Genomic DNA, 21,383 nt, shown 5'->3' with positions numbered 1-21,383 from the left:
TCAGGTGTACAACATAAGAATCGATTTTTGTATGTATTGCAAAATGCTCACCCCAGTCCGTCTAGTTAACATCTGTCACCATGCATAGTTACAGAATTTTTTTTTCTTGTGATGAGAACTTATAAAATCCACTCTCTTAGCAACAATCAGATATGCAGCACAGTGTTATTAACTATAGTTGACATGCTGTATGTTACATCCCCAGGACTTACTTATTTTATAATTGGAAGTTTGTACCCATAAAGGTTTTTTGGATTGTTCTTCATGCTCCTAAGTCTTGGAAACAGAGTTTTCCTTAATCATGTTGCAGAAATTGATCCTTTAACTGAAATTTAGAAATTTAGTTAAGCATACTTTGAATTTTCTTTTTTTCTCTCTTTTTTTCTCTCTTTCTTTTGTCTTTCTTTTCCTTCCTTCCTTCCTTCCTTCCTTCCTTCCTTCCTTCCTTCCTTCCTTCCTTCCTTCCTTCCTTCCTTTGAATCTTTCTTTTGGCATGGGAGAAGCAGCCAAAGCTCTTTCCCACACAGTTGATTAAAACTTTTGTCATTTGAGGTTGCAGATTTGGTACTGCATTTTTACAAAAAGGAAGTGAAATAGTTGCTAAATAACAAATAGTTGATAAATGTTATTTCCATATGCATAGAAAATAGATTGGAAGGAAACATCCTGACAATTAGTTGTAGTTGTTTTTGGATGTTTGAAATTATGAGCAATTTTAGAAACAAAAATAAGTGGAGAAGAGAAAGAAATAATGAACACATCTCACTTTTATAGTGGGGGAGAGGTAAAATAGAATTCTTGTATCGGGTACTGAATTTGTTACCACACCAAGCCATGCACCTGCCTCTCAGATTGCTAGTCATATATTAACAGATTCACAGGGACTCCCATGTACAAGCCAGAGTACTAGTTTAATTATTCGTAATGATAATTGATCAGATGCTATCAGATGGGCAGAATAATCATGCTTGCTGATTTATATCTCTTTCCCTAAGGCCAACTCACATGGGAAGACTAACTCTAGTCAGCACATTGCTTGGTGAGCAAGGAACCGGAGCAGGAAAAGTGATTTGAAGGAACTAAAGGCTGGGAGGGCTGCAATGTAATAGCCTCCCGCACAGCTTTGTCTTGGTTATCGGGCTACTCTGCCACATGGACGGGGTATTTGCGCATCTCCACACCCCCCAGGGACCACCATGCTGGAGGCATGCTACCAGCATTTTCTTTTCTGAGTCTCTCTTTTCTGACCTCCCGTTGCTGACCACCCTTCATCCGTCATCAGTCAGGTTACAGTCAAACTTGGCTCCATGTTATCTGAGCTCTGACCCATCATCCGATGACTTTGTAGCTTATCCCTCTGTAAGCAACCTAATTTCCCTATTTTCAAGTTCTTGGAGGCACACTGACTGGGTGCCCAAGTGCCACTTGTCACAGACACTGACAATACAGAAATGAAGAGGACGTGAAGCAGGTTATTTATGTCACAAGCCAAAGCAGCATGGTGGTACCGGCTCTGGGGGAAGAGTGAACCTAGTGGCAGAGGGAAGGATGGGGGCACACGGAGATGATGCATTTACTTTGAGGCATTATGTATTTATCAGACCTCTCAGTGGAGTTATCTGGCCAGCATTTGGGTATTCAAATCTAAAGCTCAAAGAGAGGGGTGCCTGTGTGAGTCAGTTAAGCATCCAACTTTTGATTTTGGCTCAGGTCATGATCTCACGGTTCATGAGTTTGAGCCCTGCATTGGGCTCTGTGCTAAGCATGGAGCCTGCTTGGGATTCTCTGTCCCTCTCCCTCTGCCCCTCCCCTGCTCTCATATGCATTTGTTCTCTCTCTCTCTTTCTCGCTCTCTCTGTCTCAAAAACATTTAAAAAACAAAAATAAATAAATAAATAAAGCTCAGAGAGAGAACAGGTCTGAAGAGAGAGCAAGAGTCAACTCAGGATCCACATAACCAGCTGCCTGTGAGACATTGTCACCTGGGTGTGCCACACAACCTCTCAGCATGTCCAAAAATGGAGTAATCAACAAACCCCTTACACACACACATATCCCAAGTGGGGAGAATCCTGTCCGTACTTCTCATACTGCTTATCTAAGTGCTCTTCTACCCAAGTGTTCACATCAAATACCTGGGTATTGGCCTTCACCCCATCTGCCCTACTAGGACTCACCACATTGATTTCCTCCTTGGCTCTGTAACATCTGTCACCTAAATACTACCAAATCCATACATTTTCCTACAGCTTCACTGCCACTACTCCGATTCAACCCTCCATCATCTCCCCACTGGATTACCTGATCAATCCCCATTACTGCTTTTCCTGCCTTCTTTCTTGCCCCTCTAATCCATTTTCCACTGGACAGCCTGATTAATCTTTCTGAAATGGAAATCTGATCATGTCCCTATTCTCCAGGGTCCTTAACATAACTATCTAAACTCCTTAGTTATCACACAAAGACTTTATAATCTGCTCTCTCTTCTCAGCTGCAGCCTTTTGTAATTTCTATTCTTCTGGGGCCTTTCAGGGGCCAAATATTTGCTAACTGAATGAAGGAATGCTTATAGCACTTTAACACATGATTAATCTGAGAAACATCTGGGCATTAGCTGTCTTACATTAACATTTTCCATGAGTGGGAAAAAAATCTGCTTTGTATGATATCTACCAATGCACTTCATTTAACGAATGTTCAGCTCCTTAAAAAAAATGCTCTTCTTGCTCCCAGAATGATCTACATCCTTTCCTCTACTATTAACTTGTTTCCACAATACTATATGCCTGGTCACGTATAGAAAAAAATATATATATTTCCTGAATTCTTTTGAATCCCTAAGCTCTTAAAGAGAAATATTTGTCCCCAGGACTTCTTGACCATTGGGAAGAAAATGAATGTATATTGATTGTTTTATTATAATACTACAGAGCCTTAACGTTATATACAAGATAATGTACATGGACCACAGCCAGACTGCCCAGCCTTAGCTATTCCTCACACATATGAGAATGTAGGTCTTACTCAGGGCCCACTGTCATTGTAGAATTGTTTTACATTCTACATGTACCATTCATTATAGAAGGAAATGGGTATTGGACCATTTTTATCATGGATTAGCTTGGGAGGGATTAGAAATTCAAGAGAAATGGGCTGTTTATAGCTTTTTGTAGGATAAACATGAATGTTATCTTAATAAATGTTCAAACAGTACATAAGCATGCAACACGAATTTGGCTTAAGAAGGCATTTGTCTCCTCTAACATAATTAGGTGTGATTAGCTTTTTAAAGAGAAATCATGTGGAAGACTTTGATTTACTCTTTTTTTTTTTCTATCAAGCTTAGGAAGGTGGCTTTCATGTGCCATGATGATTTAACCATCAGCTCTTTTACAGTCAATAAGAACTGGAAACCAGTTGCAGTGGGAAAATGTGAATCAGGAAAAGACTTTACTTTTAATTTGCCATCTTTATAGACTTGCTCAGTGTGCAAAGCAAAACCATCATTCTTCATTTATATATACAGTAGTTCTATCATTGTTCTCCATAAATATATTAATCCTCCTCAACTTTAATTTTTAAAACATCAGCAAGAAAGCCTGAAACCTTAAAGGCAAAGACTGATTGATTTTATTATCTACAAATTTAAAACTTTTACATGGCAAGAAAAAAGCTAAAACCACATTAAAAAATAAATTTCAAACTTGCCAAATGCACTCTATATGACAAACTAAAAAATGTGTGAAAGAAAACAAGTTTACAGATTAAAAATAGAACTACCCTACGACCCAACAATTGCACTACTAGGTATTTATCCAAGGGATACAGGTGTGCTGTTTTGAAGGGACACGTGCACCCCAATGTTTATAGCAGCACTATCAACAATAGCCAAAGTATGGAAAGAACCCAAATGTCCATTGATGGATGAATGGATAAAGAGGATGTGGTATATATATATATATATACACATACATACATACATACAATGGAGTATTACTCGGCAATCAAAAAGAATGAAATCTTGCCATTTGCAACTACGTGGATGGAACTGGAGGTTATTAGGCTAAGTGAAATTAGTCAGAGAAAGACAAATATCATATGACTTCACTCATATGAGGACTTTAAGAGACAAAACAGCTGAATATAAGGGAAGGGAAGCAAAAATAATACAAAAACAGGGAGGGGACAAAGCATAAGAGACTCATAAATATGGAGAACAAACAGAAGGTTACTGGAGGGGATGTGGGAGGGGGGATGGGCTAAATGGGTAAGGGGCATTAAGGAATCTACTCCTGAAATCATTGTTGCACTATACACTAATTTGGATATAAATTTAAAAATTAAAAAAAAAGATGTGTATATATATATATATATATATATATACACACACACACACACACACACACACACACACACACACATACACACACAATGGGGTATTACTGGACAATCAAAAAGAATGAAATCTTGCCATTTGCAATAACATGGTTGGAACTAAAGTAACTAAAGTGTATTGTGCTAAGCAAAATTAGTCAGAGAAAGACAAATATCATGACTTCACTCATATGTAGAATTTAAGATACAAAACAGATGAACATAAGGGAAGCGAAGCAAAAATAATATAAAAATAGGGAGGGGGACAAAATATAAGAGACTGTTAAATACAGAGAACAAACTGAGGGTTGCTGGAGGGGTTGTGGGTGGGGGGATGGGCTAAATGGGCAAGGGTTAAGGAGGACACTTGCTGGGATGAGCACTGGGTGTTATATGTAGGGGATGAATCACTGGATTCTATCTCTGAAATCGTTATTGCACTATATGCTAACTAACTTGGATGTAAATTTTTTAAATTAAAAAAAAATTTTAAGGAAAAAAAAGAATGCAAATTTAAAAAAAGATAAAATGCAGATTTTAAAAAGAAAATTTTCTACATAAGGTAAATAGATACTAAAAAGGGATAGTGTTTAAGTGGGTGTAAAGAGATGGATGTTTTCGTCTGCTGCTAGTGAGAACAAATTACTACCATCTTTCCAGAGAGCAACTTGGCAACATGTGTCTAAAGCCTAAATGTGACCCATTTGATCCAGCAGTTTCACAGCTAGGAATAAATGTTAATGAAATTGCCAGACAGAATCACAGAAATATACTTACAACGATGTGCATCCAAGTATTGTCAGTAATAATAAAAAGTTGGAAGCCATTTTTTTTAAGTATATTTATTTTGAGAGAGTCAGAGACAGCAGGATTGCGGGAGGAGCAGAGAGACAGGGAGAGAGAAAATCCCAAGCAGGCTCCACGCTGTCAGTGCGGAGCCTGACAGGGGGCTCAAACCCACAAAACTGTGAGATCATGACCTGAGTGGAAACCAAGAGTCAGACCCAATGGACTGGGCCACCCAGCTGCGCCAAAATTTGGAAACCATTTAAAGGTTGGCTAAGTTCCTTGTGTTATACCTGTATAATCAATTACGTTGACTTTCCAAATAAAGATGAGAGGTGTATTTATTATAATGGAAATATATTCAGAACACCATAACACAGTATATAAACTGACCCCCTTGTTCAGTATCTAAAGATAAATGTATCAACATGTTTTTATAGGCATTTCGAAATTGGGGGTAATATCCAGATGTTAGAAGTGGTTTCCACTAGGTGATGGAATTATGGTTCATTTTTATATAATCTGTTTACCCTCACATAATTTCTAATTTTTACAATAAGAATGTTTTGTTATATATGCAGAAAAAAATGTAGCATTATTTCCATTTTCAAGACAGTAAGTATGTGTATCAACAGCTTTCTTTTTTTTTTTAATTTTTTTTTTTTAACATTTATTTATTTTTGAGACAGAGAGAGACAGAGCTTGAACGGGGGAGGGTCAGAGAGAGAGGGAGACACAGAATCGGAAGCAGGCTCCAGGCTCTGAGCTGTCAGCACAGAGCCCGACGCGGGGCTCAAACTCACGGACCGCGAGATCGTGACCTGAGCCGAAGTCGGACGCTTAACCGACTGAGCCACCCAGGCGCCCCAACAGCTTTCTTGCCTACAGTAGACACGTTGGTTATTCCCATTTCTGAGTGGCTCTATTGTCCTGCTCTGTTTTCTTACCTGATCCATTTCTAGCTCCCCGTATTAGTACATATGTTGCCCCTTAACTTTATCCCCATGCAAATTTTGGTTTCATTTTATGACATGTTTTTCTCTTATACAGAGGGGCGTAATTCTTGATTTCCCCCATCCCTGGATCTTCCTCTCTCACTCCTAAATAATCTGCCAAATTTTGTCCATTGTCATCAAATGTGGCTCTCAAGCAGCTTTACTTCCAGATCTTCACTGTGGCCGTCTGAACCTAAGCTGTCAGTTATCTCCTACGCAGATCTATGTAGTATCCTCTTAGCTGAGCTCCCAAAGGCAAAGCAGCCAGGTGTCTTCCTGAAAACTAATGGTGACTCAGTCATCCCCTTGCATGTAATAACTCTGTGGGATTTTATGGATCCCTTTATGTTGTCATGAAACGCCCTTCACAGTGGGACCCTCCTCCTGTTCATCCCACCCTCTGTCACAGCCCCTCAACTCCTGAGCATTCCTAGAATGGAATGTTTCCCTCATGTTCCTTACCTGTGTACACTCTCCCTTCCTCCTGTGCTTCTTCCCTTTCTAAATACCTCTCCAACACCCAGTGCCAATTTTATTTCCTCTGATCAGCCTCTCCTGACCCCTCTAGGGAGGAGTAGAAGCTCTCCTTTTTTTTTGCATGTTCTTATTGTATTATGCTGAAATACACCTGATTATGTACTGGCCTCCCGCAGCCTCACCCCAACTAAGGCAGGGAGCTACTTAAAGACAAAGGCTGCTTTGGGGGCACCTGGGTAGCTCAGTTGGTTAAGTGACTCTTGGTTTCTACTCAGCTCACGTCTTGTGGGTTCAAGTGCCACATCAGGCTCCACACTGACAGTGTGGAAGCCTGCTTGGAATTCTCTATCTGCCCCTCCCCTGCTCTTTCGCTCTCTTTCTGTCTCTGTCTCTCAAAATAAATAAGTAAACATTAAAAAAATTTTTTTAATAAAAAACAAAGGCTGCTTTCGAGCAGTGCTGTATTCCGGCTGATGGCACATACTCTCGCTCAAGTGTTCATTGAATGTGGGCCAAGCCCATTTCTCCCTGTGACCCAGGCTATTTATTTGGACAACAGTTTGTTCTTAATCATTTGATTTTTTGACCTTTTGAGATGAAACAAGAATTCTGATCCTATCTGTGTGCTTTCCCTTTTTAGGCTTCAGATGATGAGTCTTACATCAGTGATGTGAGTGATAATATATCTGAAGACAACACCAGTGTTGCAGACAACATTTCTCGGCAAAGTAGGCATCCTTTGAGCTTCCAGGTTGTTCTGTCTTCTTGCCAAGTTAGAACCCTGGTGATTCAGTGAATAATCATTTTCTCTCCTTACTAATTATTTCTTCAATACATCTTATGTTTGTACAATCTGCTGAGGTAAACGGTTGAAAAATCTGTTAGGTAGATGCTTAAATGAAAAAATTTTACTTCTTGCTTAAACCAAAAGTTCGACTCTTTCTTATTAACTCTATGTACTTTTTTAAAATTTGACTTATCTTTTCTGGACTATTATTTGAGTTTATTTAATACCTTGTTTAAAAAAAAACTATACGTTGACATTTTGTGCATTTATTAGCATCCCTGTGTTGAAATAATTCCATTCACTCTTGAGAGAGTATAGTGAAGGCGTAAGAAATGTATCACAATCATAATTATTTGAAAGAGTTATTTCCTTCTTAGATGTGATGAAATCAAAAAAGCGTAGTATCTTTTGTTATGATTCTTGTCTTTCTCTCTCTTCCAGTCTTGAATGGGGAGCTTACAGGAGGGGCCTTCCGAAATGGACGTCGAACATGCCTGCCAGCTCCCTGTCCTGACACCAGTAACATTAACCTGTGGAATATCTTGAGGAACAACATTGGTAAAGACTTGTCTAAAGTCTCCATGCCTGTGGAGCTGAATGAGCCACTCAACACGCTGCAGCATCTCTGTGAGGAGATCGAATACAGTGAGCTTCTGGACAAGGCTTCAGAAACTGATGACCCCTATGAGCGCATGGTAATAAATAATAGAACAGCACTTTTTAAGGATTCGTCAACCCTAGATGTGGACAAGGCAGTATTCATTAGGATGGAATCTTTGGGTTTTGCGTAACACTCTCACCAAGCAGTTCGCATAAATTGGGCAGGGCCGTAAAGTTCCAGATACCTCTATAGAAGATATATGCTTTGTGACTTATCTTTGTCATGAGTGTTTCTGAAGTTAGGAGGTAAAGGTATCACACTCCTTATAGGTCTGAAGCGTTACACGGCCTTGCTTTATTAGCTTTTCCTGAAAGCCAAGAGAGCCCATCTGTTCAAGAACTTGGGTCAGAAAAAATAGCCTCCTATTTGTGCTCTGCCCTGGCCTCTACTCCACATGACTGTGGAAAACCTGACTGCCCTCTGGAAAGAAAGCACCAGCAGCCACGAGCCTCCTGCACATGGCACTAAGCTATGCAAATGACATAACTTATAAACTAGGTGTCAGAACCATTGAACTCTGTGACACTCCAAAAACTGGGTGACAGGTGAATGAAGAATACTTGGCCTCAGTTGCCTGCTGTTTCCCACCCAAGTTGAGCCTCATTTTCACTCCTTTTTTACCCATGAGTTTATGAAGAGCCTGTGCAAATAATGGAGAATTAAAATGCTGCCAAATCAGCCCCCATTGACAGGGGGGTGTAAAACCTAGAGGAATGAGGGACGAACAGACCTGGAAGTAGTCTCTCCTATATTATTTTCCTTTCTTAAATGTTTTAACAGGTTCTTATTGCTGCATTTGCAGTTTCAGGATATTGCTCCACCTATTTCAGAGCAGGAAGTAAGCCATTCAACCCTGTCCTCGGGGAGACTTACGAATGCATTAGAGAGGACAAGGGATTCCGATTTTTCTCAGAACAGGTAAGCCCAACTGGACTCAGTGAGGTTTCTGTGCAGAAACTATAGGAAGACAGTTTGACGATGAAAACAGCTTTTTTGATAAACCACTGCTTTCAGTGGGGTATGATACCAGCTTCCAGAAAACTCACTTTGCTTATCTTTTAATGTATGTAACTTCTCTAGAGAGTGTTTATATAAGCATGAAGTCTTAAAGTGACTGATTCAGTAATTTACTTACACGTTTTGAGAATAATTCAGTAACAGAGATGGATGAGTTGACTAGTTTTTTATTTGGGGGTAGCCTGTATATGTTGCAAAAAACTTAATCATTTATAGAAGTTTTAACACTGATGACATTGCCTTCTTTTTTGTTTTTAATTACCAGGTTAGCCACCATCCACCCATTTCTGCCTGTCACTGTGAATCCAAGAATTTTGTGTTTTGGCAAGGTTTGTATTTCAATTATAACTTCAAAATCCAATGAAACAGTTTCTGCTTTCTAAATGTACATTATGCTCAGGTTAGATTTCTGCCTTTGGAACTCGGAGAATGTTAGTAATTGGTGTGGAGTTGAGTTTGAGAAATTAGATTTCCTGGCTTTAAATATGAAACCATCTGGGAGATGAAATTGCATACGTAGGCAACAAAGCCCTAGGGTCAGCAGAGCTCCATGCCCACTGTGCCAGCTCAGGGCTATCACTCTACCTCATTATGCCTCATTATCTGCCCTCTATAATATGGAGGTTCTAACTGCTGCCTTGTTGTTTTTTGAGTGTGTTCAAGATCTTAATTGTGAAAGAAGTTTCTGCGGCACATCATCTATGGCCACAGTCTATTTAGATATGTAAACATTGTGCTGATTTAACTCACTGAGGCTCAGGGATTTGAATTGAAGTCTCCACTTAACCAGAATGTTTAATCACAATGTTACAAACTTACCTGAAATTACAAGTTTCAAAGCCCCTTTTTATTTTTAAAGTTTATTTATTTTTATTTATTTTGAGAGAGAGAGAGAGAGTGCATGCGCATGAGCAGAGAGAGCGAGAGAGGGAGAATCCCAAGCAGGCTCTGCACTGTGAGCTCAGAGCCCAATGCAGGGCTCAAACTCACAAACCACTAGATCATGACCTGAGCCGAAATCAAGAGTCGGACACTTAACCGACTGAACCCCCCAGGTACCCTTCAAAACCCCCTTAGAAAGAAAACTATATACAGTTGACCCTTGAAAACACTGGGGTTAGGGTGCTGACCCCCACAGTCTAAATTTCGTGTTACTTTTGACTCCTCCAAAAACTTAACTACTAACAGGCTACCATTGACCAGAAGCCTTAACAATAGCATAAGCAGTCAATGAACACATATTTTGTATGTTATATGTATTATGTACTATGTTCTTATAGTAAAGTAAGCTAGAGAAAAGAAGTTGTTATTAAGAAAATCATAAGGAAGAGAAAATATATTTATAGTACTGTACCCTATTGATCAAAGAAAATCTGCCTATGAGTGGACCCATGCATTTCAAACCCATGTTGCTCAAGGGTCAACTGCATATGTACGTTTAACCATTAAGCATAAATTGTTCCTTCATGTTTGGAAGGGAGCGTCATTGTTCACAGAATGCCTCTTCTCGTATGCACTTTCTCAACCCGGAAACACACAAAATGATAGAGTACTATGACTGTATTTGATTGCAAAATGAGAAAATAAGTCATTTCTTGGTCATAACAAAGAGTCAGAAATTTTGTGGAAACCACACTAAGCTCCCTTACTTACAGTCCATCAAAATGGGGCCAAGTGGTTATTACAAATGCACAGGCAAACCTGAGTGTCCCCAAGTAACACATAAAGCCATCATGTGAGATAAACATCATATGAGCCCTGGGCCATATCTTAACAACCAGCATAGGAACATGTTCCTTAGGTTAATTTCATTTTCTCATAAATCTTACTTACTTTCTGTATTAGAGATTTTCTTTTTTTACTATTTTCCCAAATCATATAACTTTTCAAATCAATATGTAAATAAATCCATGGTATTGCCATACTGCAATTATTTTTATTATACATCTTATTTTTAACATGTATGTTAACTGTTTCCACCATTTAGTTAAAACTTACAACAACATTTATCTAGACATTAAAGCACAGTAGAGTCTATGTGTATATGTGTACATGAATATTCATACACACATGTGTATACACATACTGTTCTGAGTTTTTTCCAGTTGTATTAGTTGAAACAGATAAGGAACATGTGTCATGGAGAAATATAGACAGTAGATTTTTTTGGTTCACAGTTAATCTTTTCACCGTGGGCCATCCCCAGGTACTTGATATGTTAAATCAACAATATAGAATCAATTGTGATTGCAAAAGTTCTTTGTGGAACGTAGAGTGTCATACACATGTTAGGTTTTTATAGAATAAATGATTAGATATGGAATATATATTTCTTCTCCTCTGCCTATGTTGTTTAGATATCAGATGGAAAAACAAGTTCTGGGGGAAGTCGATGGAAATCCTGCCTGTTGGAACACTGAATGTCATGCTTCCCAGGTAGGTTGCTCTCATCTTCCTTTTGGTCTCTTACCTGCTTTTCTAAATCAGAAATGGGCCTTTGAATCTCTAGAAGGTGCCAACAGTCCATTTCTATGTATGCCCAAAGCTTCTGTTAACATCTCCAAAGTTTTGAGAATGGATCCCCCCACCAAAAGCAAATGAGGACTTTAGCATCTGTATCAAAGCTCCCTACTTCTCTCTGCTCATCCTCCGTTCATCAAGTCAATACCAGCCACCTACCTGTCCCAGTCACCATGTTAGTTTGCATTTTACATCAGAGGTTCTTTTTAGCCACTTTTTTTCTATATAATATATGTTTTCACTTTTGAATTCACCTTAGATCCAGGGACTATTTCTAATGTCTAAGTTATTGAGGAAGAGTGATGGAATTCTTTTATGGTATTTTTCTAGAGGATATAGCCTATAAATTTTTTAAATTAATTGAAGTTTTCATTGAGGCCAAAGGCTTGATTGTTGTTTTGTTTCTTTCTTCATTTGATTGGTGGTGTTTTGTTTTGTTTTGTTTTGTTTTTTGCTTATTTAATGACAGAATTTGCTGGTGGATGGGATATGAAAGAAGGTGGGGAACGGGAAGAATTCCCAGAACCACAAAATAGACTTTATTTGCAAATTCATGAGAAGAGTTTTCCCTCTGTATACACCATGGTGTATATAGAGTCTACATGATACCAACTCATAAGTCTTCTTAGAAACTTAGAAGTGTTTCATTTTATTTTGAAAAATAGATAAATTTTAGTAGCCTGGGTGGCTCAGTTGGTTGAACATCCGACTTCGGCTCAGGTCATGATCTCGCGGTTTGTGGGTTTGAGCCCCACGTCGGGCTCTGTGCTGACAGCTCGGAGCCTGGAACCTGCTTTGAATTCTGTGTCCCCTTCTCTCTCTGCCCCTCCTCTGCTCGCTCTCTGTCTCTCTCTCTCTCTCTCAAAATAATAAATAAACATTAAAAAAAGTAAAGAAGAAAATATAGATAATGTGTAAACTTAAAGGCAATCTGAAGCTATGTCATCTCATTCCTTGGCAGAAACTCTGTCCCAGAATTTGCATTAGGTACGTGCTGTGATCATTAGTCTTTTCTCAAAGAATTATTCACATCTTTGGTCTTAACTCAGAGTATGAAACAACGTGCTGAGGATAATCTTACTTAAAGTCCCATCCTACCATGCCTATCTCCTCCTTCAGATCCTTCCACAGTGGCGCATTACCTGCACTGTGAATCCAGCCAGACTCATTGGGACATCATTGAAGGCTTTCCCTGCTCCACCCCACCCACCTTGCCGGTCTTGCCACCCACCATACCCGCTCATGTGTGGCACACCACTGGCAGGCCCCCAGATGCACCATGCTATTCTGGCCTCTGTGGCTTTATCAGTGCCTTTCACAGCCTGCAGCACCCTCCTTTCCACCCTCCAAGCTTAGACTGAACCCAGCCTTCTCTAACAAATCTTCCTTGATACTTACTGCATGTTCCAGGCAGATATAAGGAGTCCCCTTTCTCTGTTCTCATGCTACTTCCTCATCATATTTTATTGTAAGTATTTGTTTCCATGTCCATCTACCCCTACCATACTGTTGGCTCCAAGAGAGCAAGACACAGGTCCTATTCAACTTGGTAGCTTTAGCACCTGGCCTACAGGAAGCACTGAAATGTTCCTTAAATGAATAAATCATATCATAAATATCCTTGACTACATAGAAATGTTCAACAAAGAAATGAGAGGGAAAAGGAGGGAAGAGAGAGCTTTGGCCAAATAATATTCTCAGTAGTGGAAACAGTCATAAATATTTGTAACCTTCATTGTTTTTAATCAATGTTGTATTCTTCCCTAGGTATGGAGATTGCTATGTATGGAATAAAGTCACCACATGTATACATAATATTCTCAGTGGGAGGAGGTGGATAGAGCATTATGGAGAAGTAACCATTAGAAATACCAAAAGCAGTGTTTGCATTTGCAAACTCACATTTGTTAAGGTAAATAATATCACACAACAGTCAAGAAAAAAAAAAAAACCAATATAAAGTGCTTTGTAAAGGAGAAATAAAACAGTTACCTTAAACAGCAGCAAGTGAATCTATCCTGTACCATTGATCCTTATGGGCATTTTAGATAAGAAAGCAGAACCTACTGGTAGAGTTACACAAAGCATCTAGACTTCTGAATGTGTGGAGGTCAAAAAAGGCACCATCTCAAGACAGAAGAAATACCCTTTCCAAAGAATTTTCTTTTTAAGCAGCCAGTCAGCACCCATTAGGTAAAATTCCAGAAAACACTTCTTGCCTATAGCGAGTCCTCTGGTTTCTATTTCTATTCCTGCTTGATTGCAACACAGTCAAGTGATCTTATTTTAGGGAGTTAATTATAATGCATTTGTCATTTTCTGAGGATGCGTGTGGATGATAGCTTCCAGTCACCACAAGCTTATCCAACTCTGCCACTATTATAATCCAAATACATTCAAGAAAAAACATCACCTTTATTAACAGGAAAAGATTCCTGGGATAGAAATGCTTACACAATATCATTTTCCCTTAGTGTCTGTGGTCCAAAGAGGAACACACAGTATTGCCCTCTTGTTTAGGCATGCTACAGAACTCATCATGGTACAGAGATCCCACCAGCCCCTTTATCTGTTCTACTCCTGATCTCATTCTGTCGTGGCAAAAGCGGGTAACATATTGAAGTCTTAACACTCAAAAATGTTCTCTTAGTAAAATCCTTTGAAGACATTTGGAAGGTCATGTTATTAATTGAAGGTCTTTATTTTTACTCAAGATGTTTTTTGTGTTTTCCTTTTTTCCTTGGAAAAAAAGCTACTCATTAGGTGGCTCAGAACTGAAAAGCCAGGATCATTAGTTGGCTCTGGTTGGGTGGCGACAGTAAATGTGTGCATTTAGTTTTGTGGGCCACAAGAAGCTTCGATTTAGGCCTGCCCCAATATTTCCAGAGCTCAGAGCAAGAGTACAAATGGGGGCCCCAATTCCATATGTGTAAATATTTAAAATTTGTAGATCAAACCTACAGTCTGTCAAATAGCTTACATTCTGTTCTGTGACCTTGACAAATATGCCTTTTATAACAAAACCCCCAAGGCCAGATTGGACCCTTTAAAACTGTGAGCTAGAAACCTGGCAGCACAGGAGAACCAGACCCGATGGATGGCCTTCCCACTTTCCCCCCTCCTGCAGCTGGCTATGTCCTGCCCCACAGGGGCCTTGCCCACACATGTGAAGGCAGTCCAGCTGCATGTCTGAGCTCTGTCCACACTCGCCTCAAACACCACTGGCCACCCCTCAGGCCTAAATTCACACACTGGTGGTGGATGGTCTGCCCTTTGGATGGATGAATCCAAAGGAAAGGCCAGTGCTGACTGTGGAATAAGCTTAGAGTTGTTGGGAAGGGGAATTCTAGCACCTGATCTAGAAGGGGGCCATGGGATCCAGATGGGTAAATTCCCAGACTTCTAGTCTCCCGGGGAGAAGCATGGCTGGAATAAGGCCAGACCAGGGTTTTCCTGATGAAATTTAGCTATTTGTGGACACTATAAAAATTATTTCACAAATGACTTCTGCAGCATCGCCCATTGAAACTCATTAAAACCCATGAGCAAAGGAAAAATTTGAGATAGGAGGATCTAAGGAAGAAATTACTAACCTGTAAATTAATTTTAGGTTATTAGGATAGAAACAGAGTCTTTTCTGCCCTAGCATAGAGATTATCCCTTTCTTTAAAGAATGAAATCCTGCCCTTTGCAACAATGTGGGTGGAACTGGAGAGGATTATGCTAGGTGAAATAAGTCAGTCAGAGAAAGGCAGATACCATATGTTTTCACTCATATGTGGAACTTGAGAAACATAACAGAAGATCATGGGGGAAGGAAAGGGGAAAAAATAGTTTCAAACAGAGAGGGAGGGAAGCAAATCATAAGAGACTCTTAAATAGAACAAACTGAGGGTTTATAGGGGGCGGTGAGGGACAGGGGAAAATGGGTGATGGGCATTGAGGAGGGCACTTGTTGGGATGAGCCCTGGGTGTTGTAAGGGATGAATCATGGGAATCTACCCCCAAAACCAAGAGCACACCGTATACACTGATGTTAGCTAACTTGACAATAAACTGTATATGTATTAAAAAAAAAAAAAAAGATGGGTAGGGGGTGGATGGAAGAAACAGGTGATGGGTATTAAAGAGGGCACTTGTGATGAGGGCTAGGTGTTGTATATGTTGAATCACTAAATTGTACACCTGAAAAGAATATTACATATAGGTTAGCTAACTGGAATTTAATTAAAAACATAATTAAAAAATTAGAAAATAATAATAAACTCAGATCCCCACATCACACCACATACAACTAATTTGAGATCGATCAATGGTGAGTGGCAAGTCCATAAAGTTCATAAAAAGAAAAAAAAAAAGACTATCCCCATAGCTTGGAAGTAATCAAGAAAATGTACTAGCCATACAGGTAAAAACTGATTACTCAAATTTCATTTAAAAAATTAAAAAAAATAAAGTTAAGCCAACTAACACTTAGAAAGCCAAACTTTCATATAAAACATTTTGAGGTAGATTTCTGGAAGTGATTTGAATGAGTAACTTCAAAGTTAAGAAAATTTTCCTTATGGAAATTATAGGGATTGGTGTTATTAAAGAGATCAGATGTTTTAATTGAGTTTGGTTTTTCCAGGTGAATTACTGGAATTCTAATGTGAATGAAGTCCAGGGGGTTGTAATGGATCAGGAAGGGAAGGTGGTGCACCGGCTATTTGGGAAGTGGCATGAAGGGCTCTTCTGTGGCGTGGCCCCTTCTGCCAAGTGCATCTGGAGACCAGGTGAGATGGGTATGGGTGTCTTGCGTTAGGAGGGCACCTTGGGAATGTCACATCTCATGAAGTTCCCCTCATGTTTGTTTTCTTTAATAGTGAGATTAAAAACGTAGATGCTTGGTGGGCCTGGGTGGCTCAGTCAGTTAAGCGTCTGACTCTTGGATTTGGCTCAGGTCATGATCTCACCGTACGTGGGATTGAGCCCTGTGTCAGGCTCTGCACTGACAGCTCAGAGCCTGCCTGGGATTCTCTTTTTCCCTCTCTCTGTCTCTGCCCCTCCCCCATGCTCGATCGCTCTCTAAAAACATAAACAAACCGTAAAGAAAACCGTAGATGCTTAAGACAAGTATAGTTATATATTTTTACCTAACATATAAATTAGGTAAATCCCAACATTTGATAATAAGGAATTATAAAATTTAAGCCAAATCAGACGGGTGGTCAGAGATTAGGCTTCATGTAAAGTCATTTTAAATGTAATGCCCACATTCAAAAGCTAGGTGTATTTATTAAAGAATTCAGATAATTGAACTGTACAAACTAAAATCCTTATTTATTCTCTGTTCTAATAAAACAAGGGAAAGCCTGCAAACATCTATAATCCACAAATTCAATAACTTAACCAGAGTAAGTGATCTCACTTGAGCGGCAAAAAGCTGCATTATGTTGACATTTAACAAAAAGACATCAAGAGAGTTCTGGTAATACACTAGCAATACTTGAATATCAAGTGTAAATGGAATAAGTGTCCACCTGACATTTATTTTCACTGGAATTTTGTCAGTTACTCCTAACTTTAAAATTAGTTGTTGGTTTTCTAAGAAGCCCCAATGAGTATTTAAATTTCCTGTTAGTAGAGTGGTCAGTTCATTCAATCAGCTGCTATTTATTGAGTAGTGACTATGCATCAAACTTTACTCTAAGGGCTTGGAATACAGCAATGAGCAAAGCAGACAAAGATCCTGACTTTGAGTTTAGTTAAAAAGTGCCAATAAATATTAACGTAGACCTGTGCCTTTTTCTTTTTCCAAAAGGAAGTAAATTGTCAAGTGTTTCTCGTGAAGTCTTAATGTTCATAGTTAATCACCCTGGCATTTAGTTACCCAATTGAATATTTGGGGGAGAAATCATGGCATAGTTTAGCTAGTGAAGACTATTATATGTACATAGTTTTATGTTAAAGACTGTATTTTATTAAATATATGAATCTACCAGTTCTGATAATTAACAAAATGTTTCCTATCTAGCAAAATACAGCCAAGTTAATGCACTTAAGAAAAATCTTAATCTGATATTTATGACTATAAATTTAGTATTAGTGTGGGTATTAATTAAGCACCTGGGTTAAGAAGTCAGCTTCTGCAAGCTTCTTCCTCTTTGCCACTCACAGTGGTTTATTGGCACCGTTCCAGGTTCCATGCCAACCAACTATGAACTCTACTATGGTTTCACAAGGTTTGCTATTGAGCTCAATGAGTTAGATCCTGTGCTGAAAGATCTCCTTCCACCAACAGACGCCCGATTCCGGCCAGATCAGAGGTGAGCATGGCGTTGATATTTGAAATGGACACTAGATCATGGCACGGCGGCACTATAGATGTCATCAAGGCTTATTTTCACCACTATCTTTTATTAATTGAATCATTCACTCATTCCCTCATTCGCCCTGCAAGAGTTGAGTCTTCTACCCTAGCTAGCATGATATTCATGGGTGATCATAACAGATACTTAGCACAACAAAAGGGTTCCCAAAGAAGATAACACAGTTTTTAACAAAAGGTTTCCGCCCCTAGCCCCCAAGACATCAAAAGTATGCAAATTCACGAACTCTGTCTCCACTAAAACCTCCTCCAGTGTTTTTACCTCTTTGTTTCTACTACTCTTTAACATGGAGTATGTTTTAACCTGAGGAATAAGAAGATAAGCTACAGAAATGCTTTGAGTCAAAGCTCGTGTTTACCCAGCATGGTTTTGACCCCACAGGGTATGAGATGTACTCAAAATACAGTACCCAGTATTGAATGTCCTACTATTCAATTCTCTTGTATTCCACCCCCCTCTCTAGAACATGAAGTCTCACTGTTTGACATTCACACTCATCAACACACTTTCCGTGTGCATCATATTGAAGTTTGCTTCATTTTGAAATTTAAATACAGGTTTTGTAAATTGCCATTGGGTCTGCTTTTTCTTTTCGATTCTAGTCCAGTATTCCCTCACTTATGACTCCTTTCCTTTCTGTGGCCTTTTGTAATTTCCTCTACTATTATCTTTTCTTTTTTCATCAGTTTTACTCTCATCAATAAGACAGGGACACTCCTTCCCTCTCACTCTGCTCTAAAAGTAGATGGAGAGCAGCCAGCTACCATCCTTCCTGTGGGCTTTAGCACGTGTTTTTTGGATAATATGGAGAAAGAGTACATCTGGTACTTCATGTTGTCCTAAGCCTGAGAGAGCACAGAAAAGTCTTCAAGGCCAAACTACTCACCTTTCACTCCTAGCTTTACATTGCTGTATGCGATAATTCAGTTGGCATCCACAGCAAGTAATGTTAATTGGTGGGCGGTCAGACAGAGGTAGTGTGGCCTGGGGCGGGAGCCAGGGGACATTACCAGAGTATGACTGTTCACCATGTGATATCCTCAGCAGCCAGAAGGTAATCTTATACAAAATGACACTTTTTTTTTTCTCAGAAAAGAGGATAAAATATTAAAGAGATAACTGTGTTCTGCTTAGGTTTTTGGAAGAAGGAAATTTAGAAGCTGCGGCAGCAGAGAAGCAAAGAGTAGAGGAGCTGCAGAGATCACGCAGGCGCTACATGGAAGAAAACAACCTTGAACATATACCAAAATTTTTTAAGTAAGTCGGTTCATTCCCAACAGGTGCACACTTTGCAAATGATTGCCACAAGCAGTGAGAAACTCCAGGTGAAAAAAAGAAAGTGAGAGATAGTTTAATGTCCAGGGAACTTCAGATTAAACTGATTTTGGTCACTTTGGTTTCGGTAGTGAAAATATTGAGCCAGATTTTGCACTTGTGAACAGTTTGGAACCATCAAAATAAATTCTCCTCAACAGCTCTTTTCTTTTCGTGGGCAGCAAAAAGGTTGAGAGTCTTGTACAAAAATGTTGTTTGTCCTTCAACTACACCATTTGGAATGGTGGAACCTTGCTTCCACCCCCTCACTCAGGGCCACGATGGGACCCCCACTGCCCTCAAGGGCATCCTGGCTTCATTAGTATTTCATTTTATTTCTGTCATACGGGGCTTATGTCATTCAGATTTGGCCTTTCTATGGTGTGTTCACGGGTGATTATTACAGGATTATTTGCAGGATCTTGTAGACATCACACAGAGTAAGCTGTATTTTCCAAATCCGTCTGTGGCCCTCCAGAGCCAGGCCGTTATCAGCCCAGAATAAGCTCATATGCTTTCAAGGCGCCATCTTGTGACTGTTCTGGGGAGGAATGCAGCCGTGCCCTTTAGGTGTCGAAGGTGCACTCTGGGCGTGAGCCTTGCAGAGGCTCACGGAGCTACTGTGGTTGTATAATTTTCCCCACAAGTGAAGCACAGACTGTTCTTGTGTGGGACCTGAAGCTCTTAGTACAGTACCTGCATGTGCTTTTTCGGGCACTGTTCACTTTCTAGCCTTGCCTGGAAGTGATTTATTCATGCCCTTAACCCCTTTCCCCAGGACCCCATCCACTTCCATTTCAACCAAACAAGAGGAACAAATATAAGTGAGTTTCTTTTTGGTCAAAAATAGTCAAGCCATCAATAATCAGATAGGAAACTAACTGCTTATAGGAAGTACCACTTATACATACACATCTCATCTACGGGAGGGGGTCCAATTACCAGGTCATCTTGATGTGATTGGAGTCTAATGTCGGTTTTTATATTTCCACAGAAAAGTTATTGATGCCAATCAAAGAGAAGCCTGGGTTTCTAATGATACCTACTGGGAGCTGCGAAAGGACCCTGGGTTTAGCAAAGTAGACAGTCCTGTTCTTTGGTAAACTGGGAATGTAGAGCTAGCCAACATATCACGCTCTGAATGAATAAATAACTATGCACAATTATGTTTCCTAGAGCTCCGCGTGGTTTCTGGGTCGACTGAAAACCGACCATTTGCTTTTCTATTCATCTTTATAATGGACTTTCAGAAGTGCATTAGACAAGGCCCCTAACCACTTTTGGATCCTTTCTGTTTTGCTGCAACCATATCCCTTAAAAAACATCCACGCCCTCCTTGAAAAGCAGAAAAAAAGGAGCAGAATATAAAATCCAAAGTCTGAAGTGTCTGTGAAGAAAACAAACTGTAACTGGTGCTTAAAGCTGATCCAGAGAGTTAAAAGCAACGTGACGTCTAAACCACGCGTTTGGTCCTTTGTCTGGAAGCACCATCCCGTCCTCAGAGAAGCTCCCGGGCCATGGCAGCTGGTCAGCTCAGACTTCGAGTGTGTCTATTTGATGTGGTGTACTTGTGCTGACCTTGTCAAAAAAGATGTGATACTTCTCAGAACCTGTTCCATCTGTACGCCATTGTTCATGCCTTAAGAAATGCAAAGATGTACAATAAATCATTTTTTAAATGTGTGCTCCTAGGTTTATGTGAAGGACAGCTCTTTTGAATCATGGCATGATTCACTTTCTGGGATCAGAACAATTAGGAGACTAACACATGGATTTTTGCAAAGTAAACGACACATGCTTTACTTTGATCTGTCGGCTACTGTATCATATATCCGAAGGGCAAGAAGGAAAAGGTGTGCTCAGTAGATCTCTGTATTCACATTGCTCGTCAAGTTCCTGTCCTGCCACCCGATAATAAACCCTCTTCGACCTAACCTCACAGTGTGCCCTGTTATTTGGCAATATCTGTATTTGATTTGAACACTTGGCATCAGTGTTAAAACCCTAGAAGGAAATAACAAAAAGCATGTGGAATTTTGTGTGGGCTTAGGAGTTGCTGTAAACATAAACTGTTTCTGAGT

The 21,383-nt window shown here is 39.6% G+C and overlaps 1 protein-coding gene across 1 annotated transcript in view; it reads left to right on the top strand.

Annotated features, from left to right (window-relative positions):
* The window catches only part of OSBPL6 (oxysterol binding protein like 6), a 92,558-nt gene extending 71,573 nt beyond the window's left edge, over window positions 1-20,985 (top strand). The window contains exons 16-25 of the mRNA XM_047084351.1: window positions 7,273-7,360; window positions 7,861-8,114; window positions 8,861-8,998; window positions 9,363-9,426; window positions 11,455-11,533; window positions 13,385-13,529; window positions 16,248-16,392; window positions 17,799-17,925; window positions 19,123-19,245; window positions 20,297-20,985. Of these exons, the coding sequence (XP_046940307.1) occupies window positions 7,273-7,360; window positions 7,861-8,114; window positions 8,861-8,998; window positions 9,363-9,426; window positions 11,455-11,533; window positions 13,385-13,529; window positions 16,248-16,392; window positions 17,799-17,925; window positions 19,123-19,245; window positions 20,297-20,405 (1,272 nt within the window). The 3' untranslated portion in view covers window positions 20,406-20,985. The remainder of the gene's footprint in view (window positions 1-7,272; window positions 7,361-7,860; window positions 8,115-8,860; window positions 8,999-9,362; window positions 9,427-11,454; window positions 11,534-13,384; window positions 13,530-16,247; window positions 16,393-17,798; window positions 17,926-19,122; window positions 19,246-20,296) is intronic.
* The last annotated feature ends 398 nt before the right edge of the window (window positions 20,986-21,383 follow it).

The sequence above is a fragment of the Lynx rufus genome, unplaced genomic scaffold, assembly GCF_022079265.1.
Source record: "Lynx rufus isolate CCGP_SWC_20201006 ecotype Redwood Valley unplaced genomic scaffold, mLynRuf1.p SCAF_2, whole genome shotgun sequence".
Lineage (NCBI taxonomy): Eukaryota > Metazoa > Chordata > Mammalia > Carnivora > Felidae > Lynx > Lynx rufus.
The sequence above is the reverse complement of the archived record's forward strand: the minus strand, read 5'-3'. Positions and strand labels throughout refer to the sequence as shown.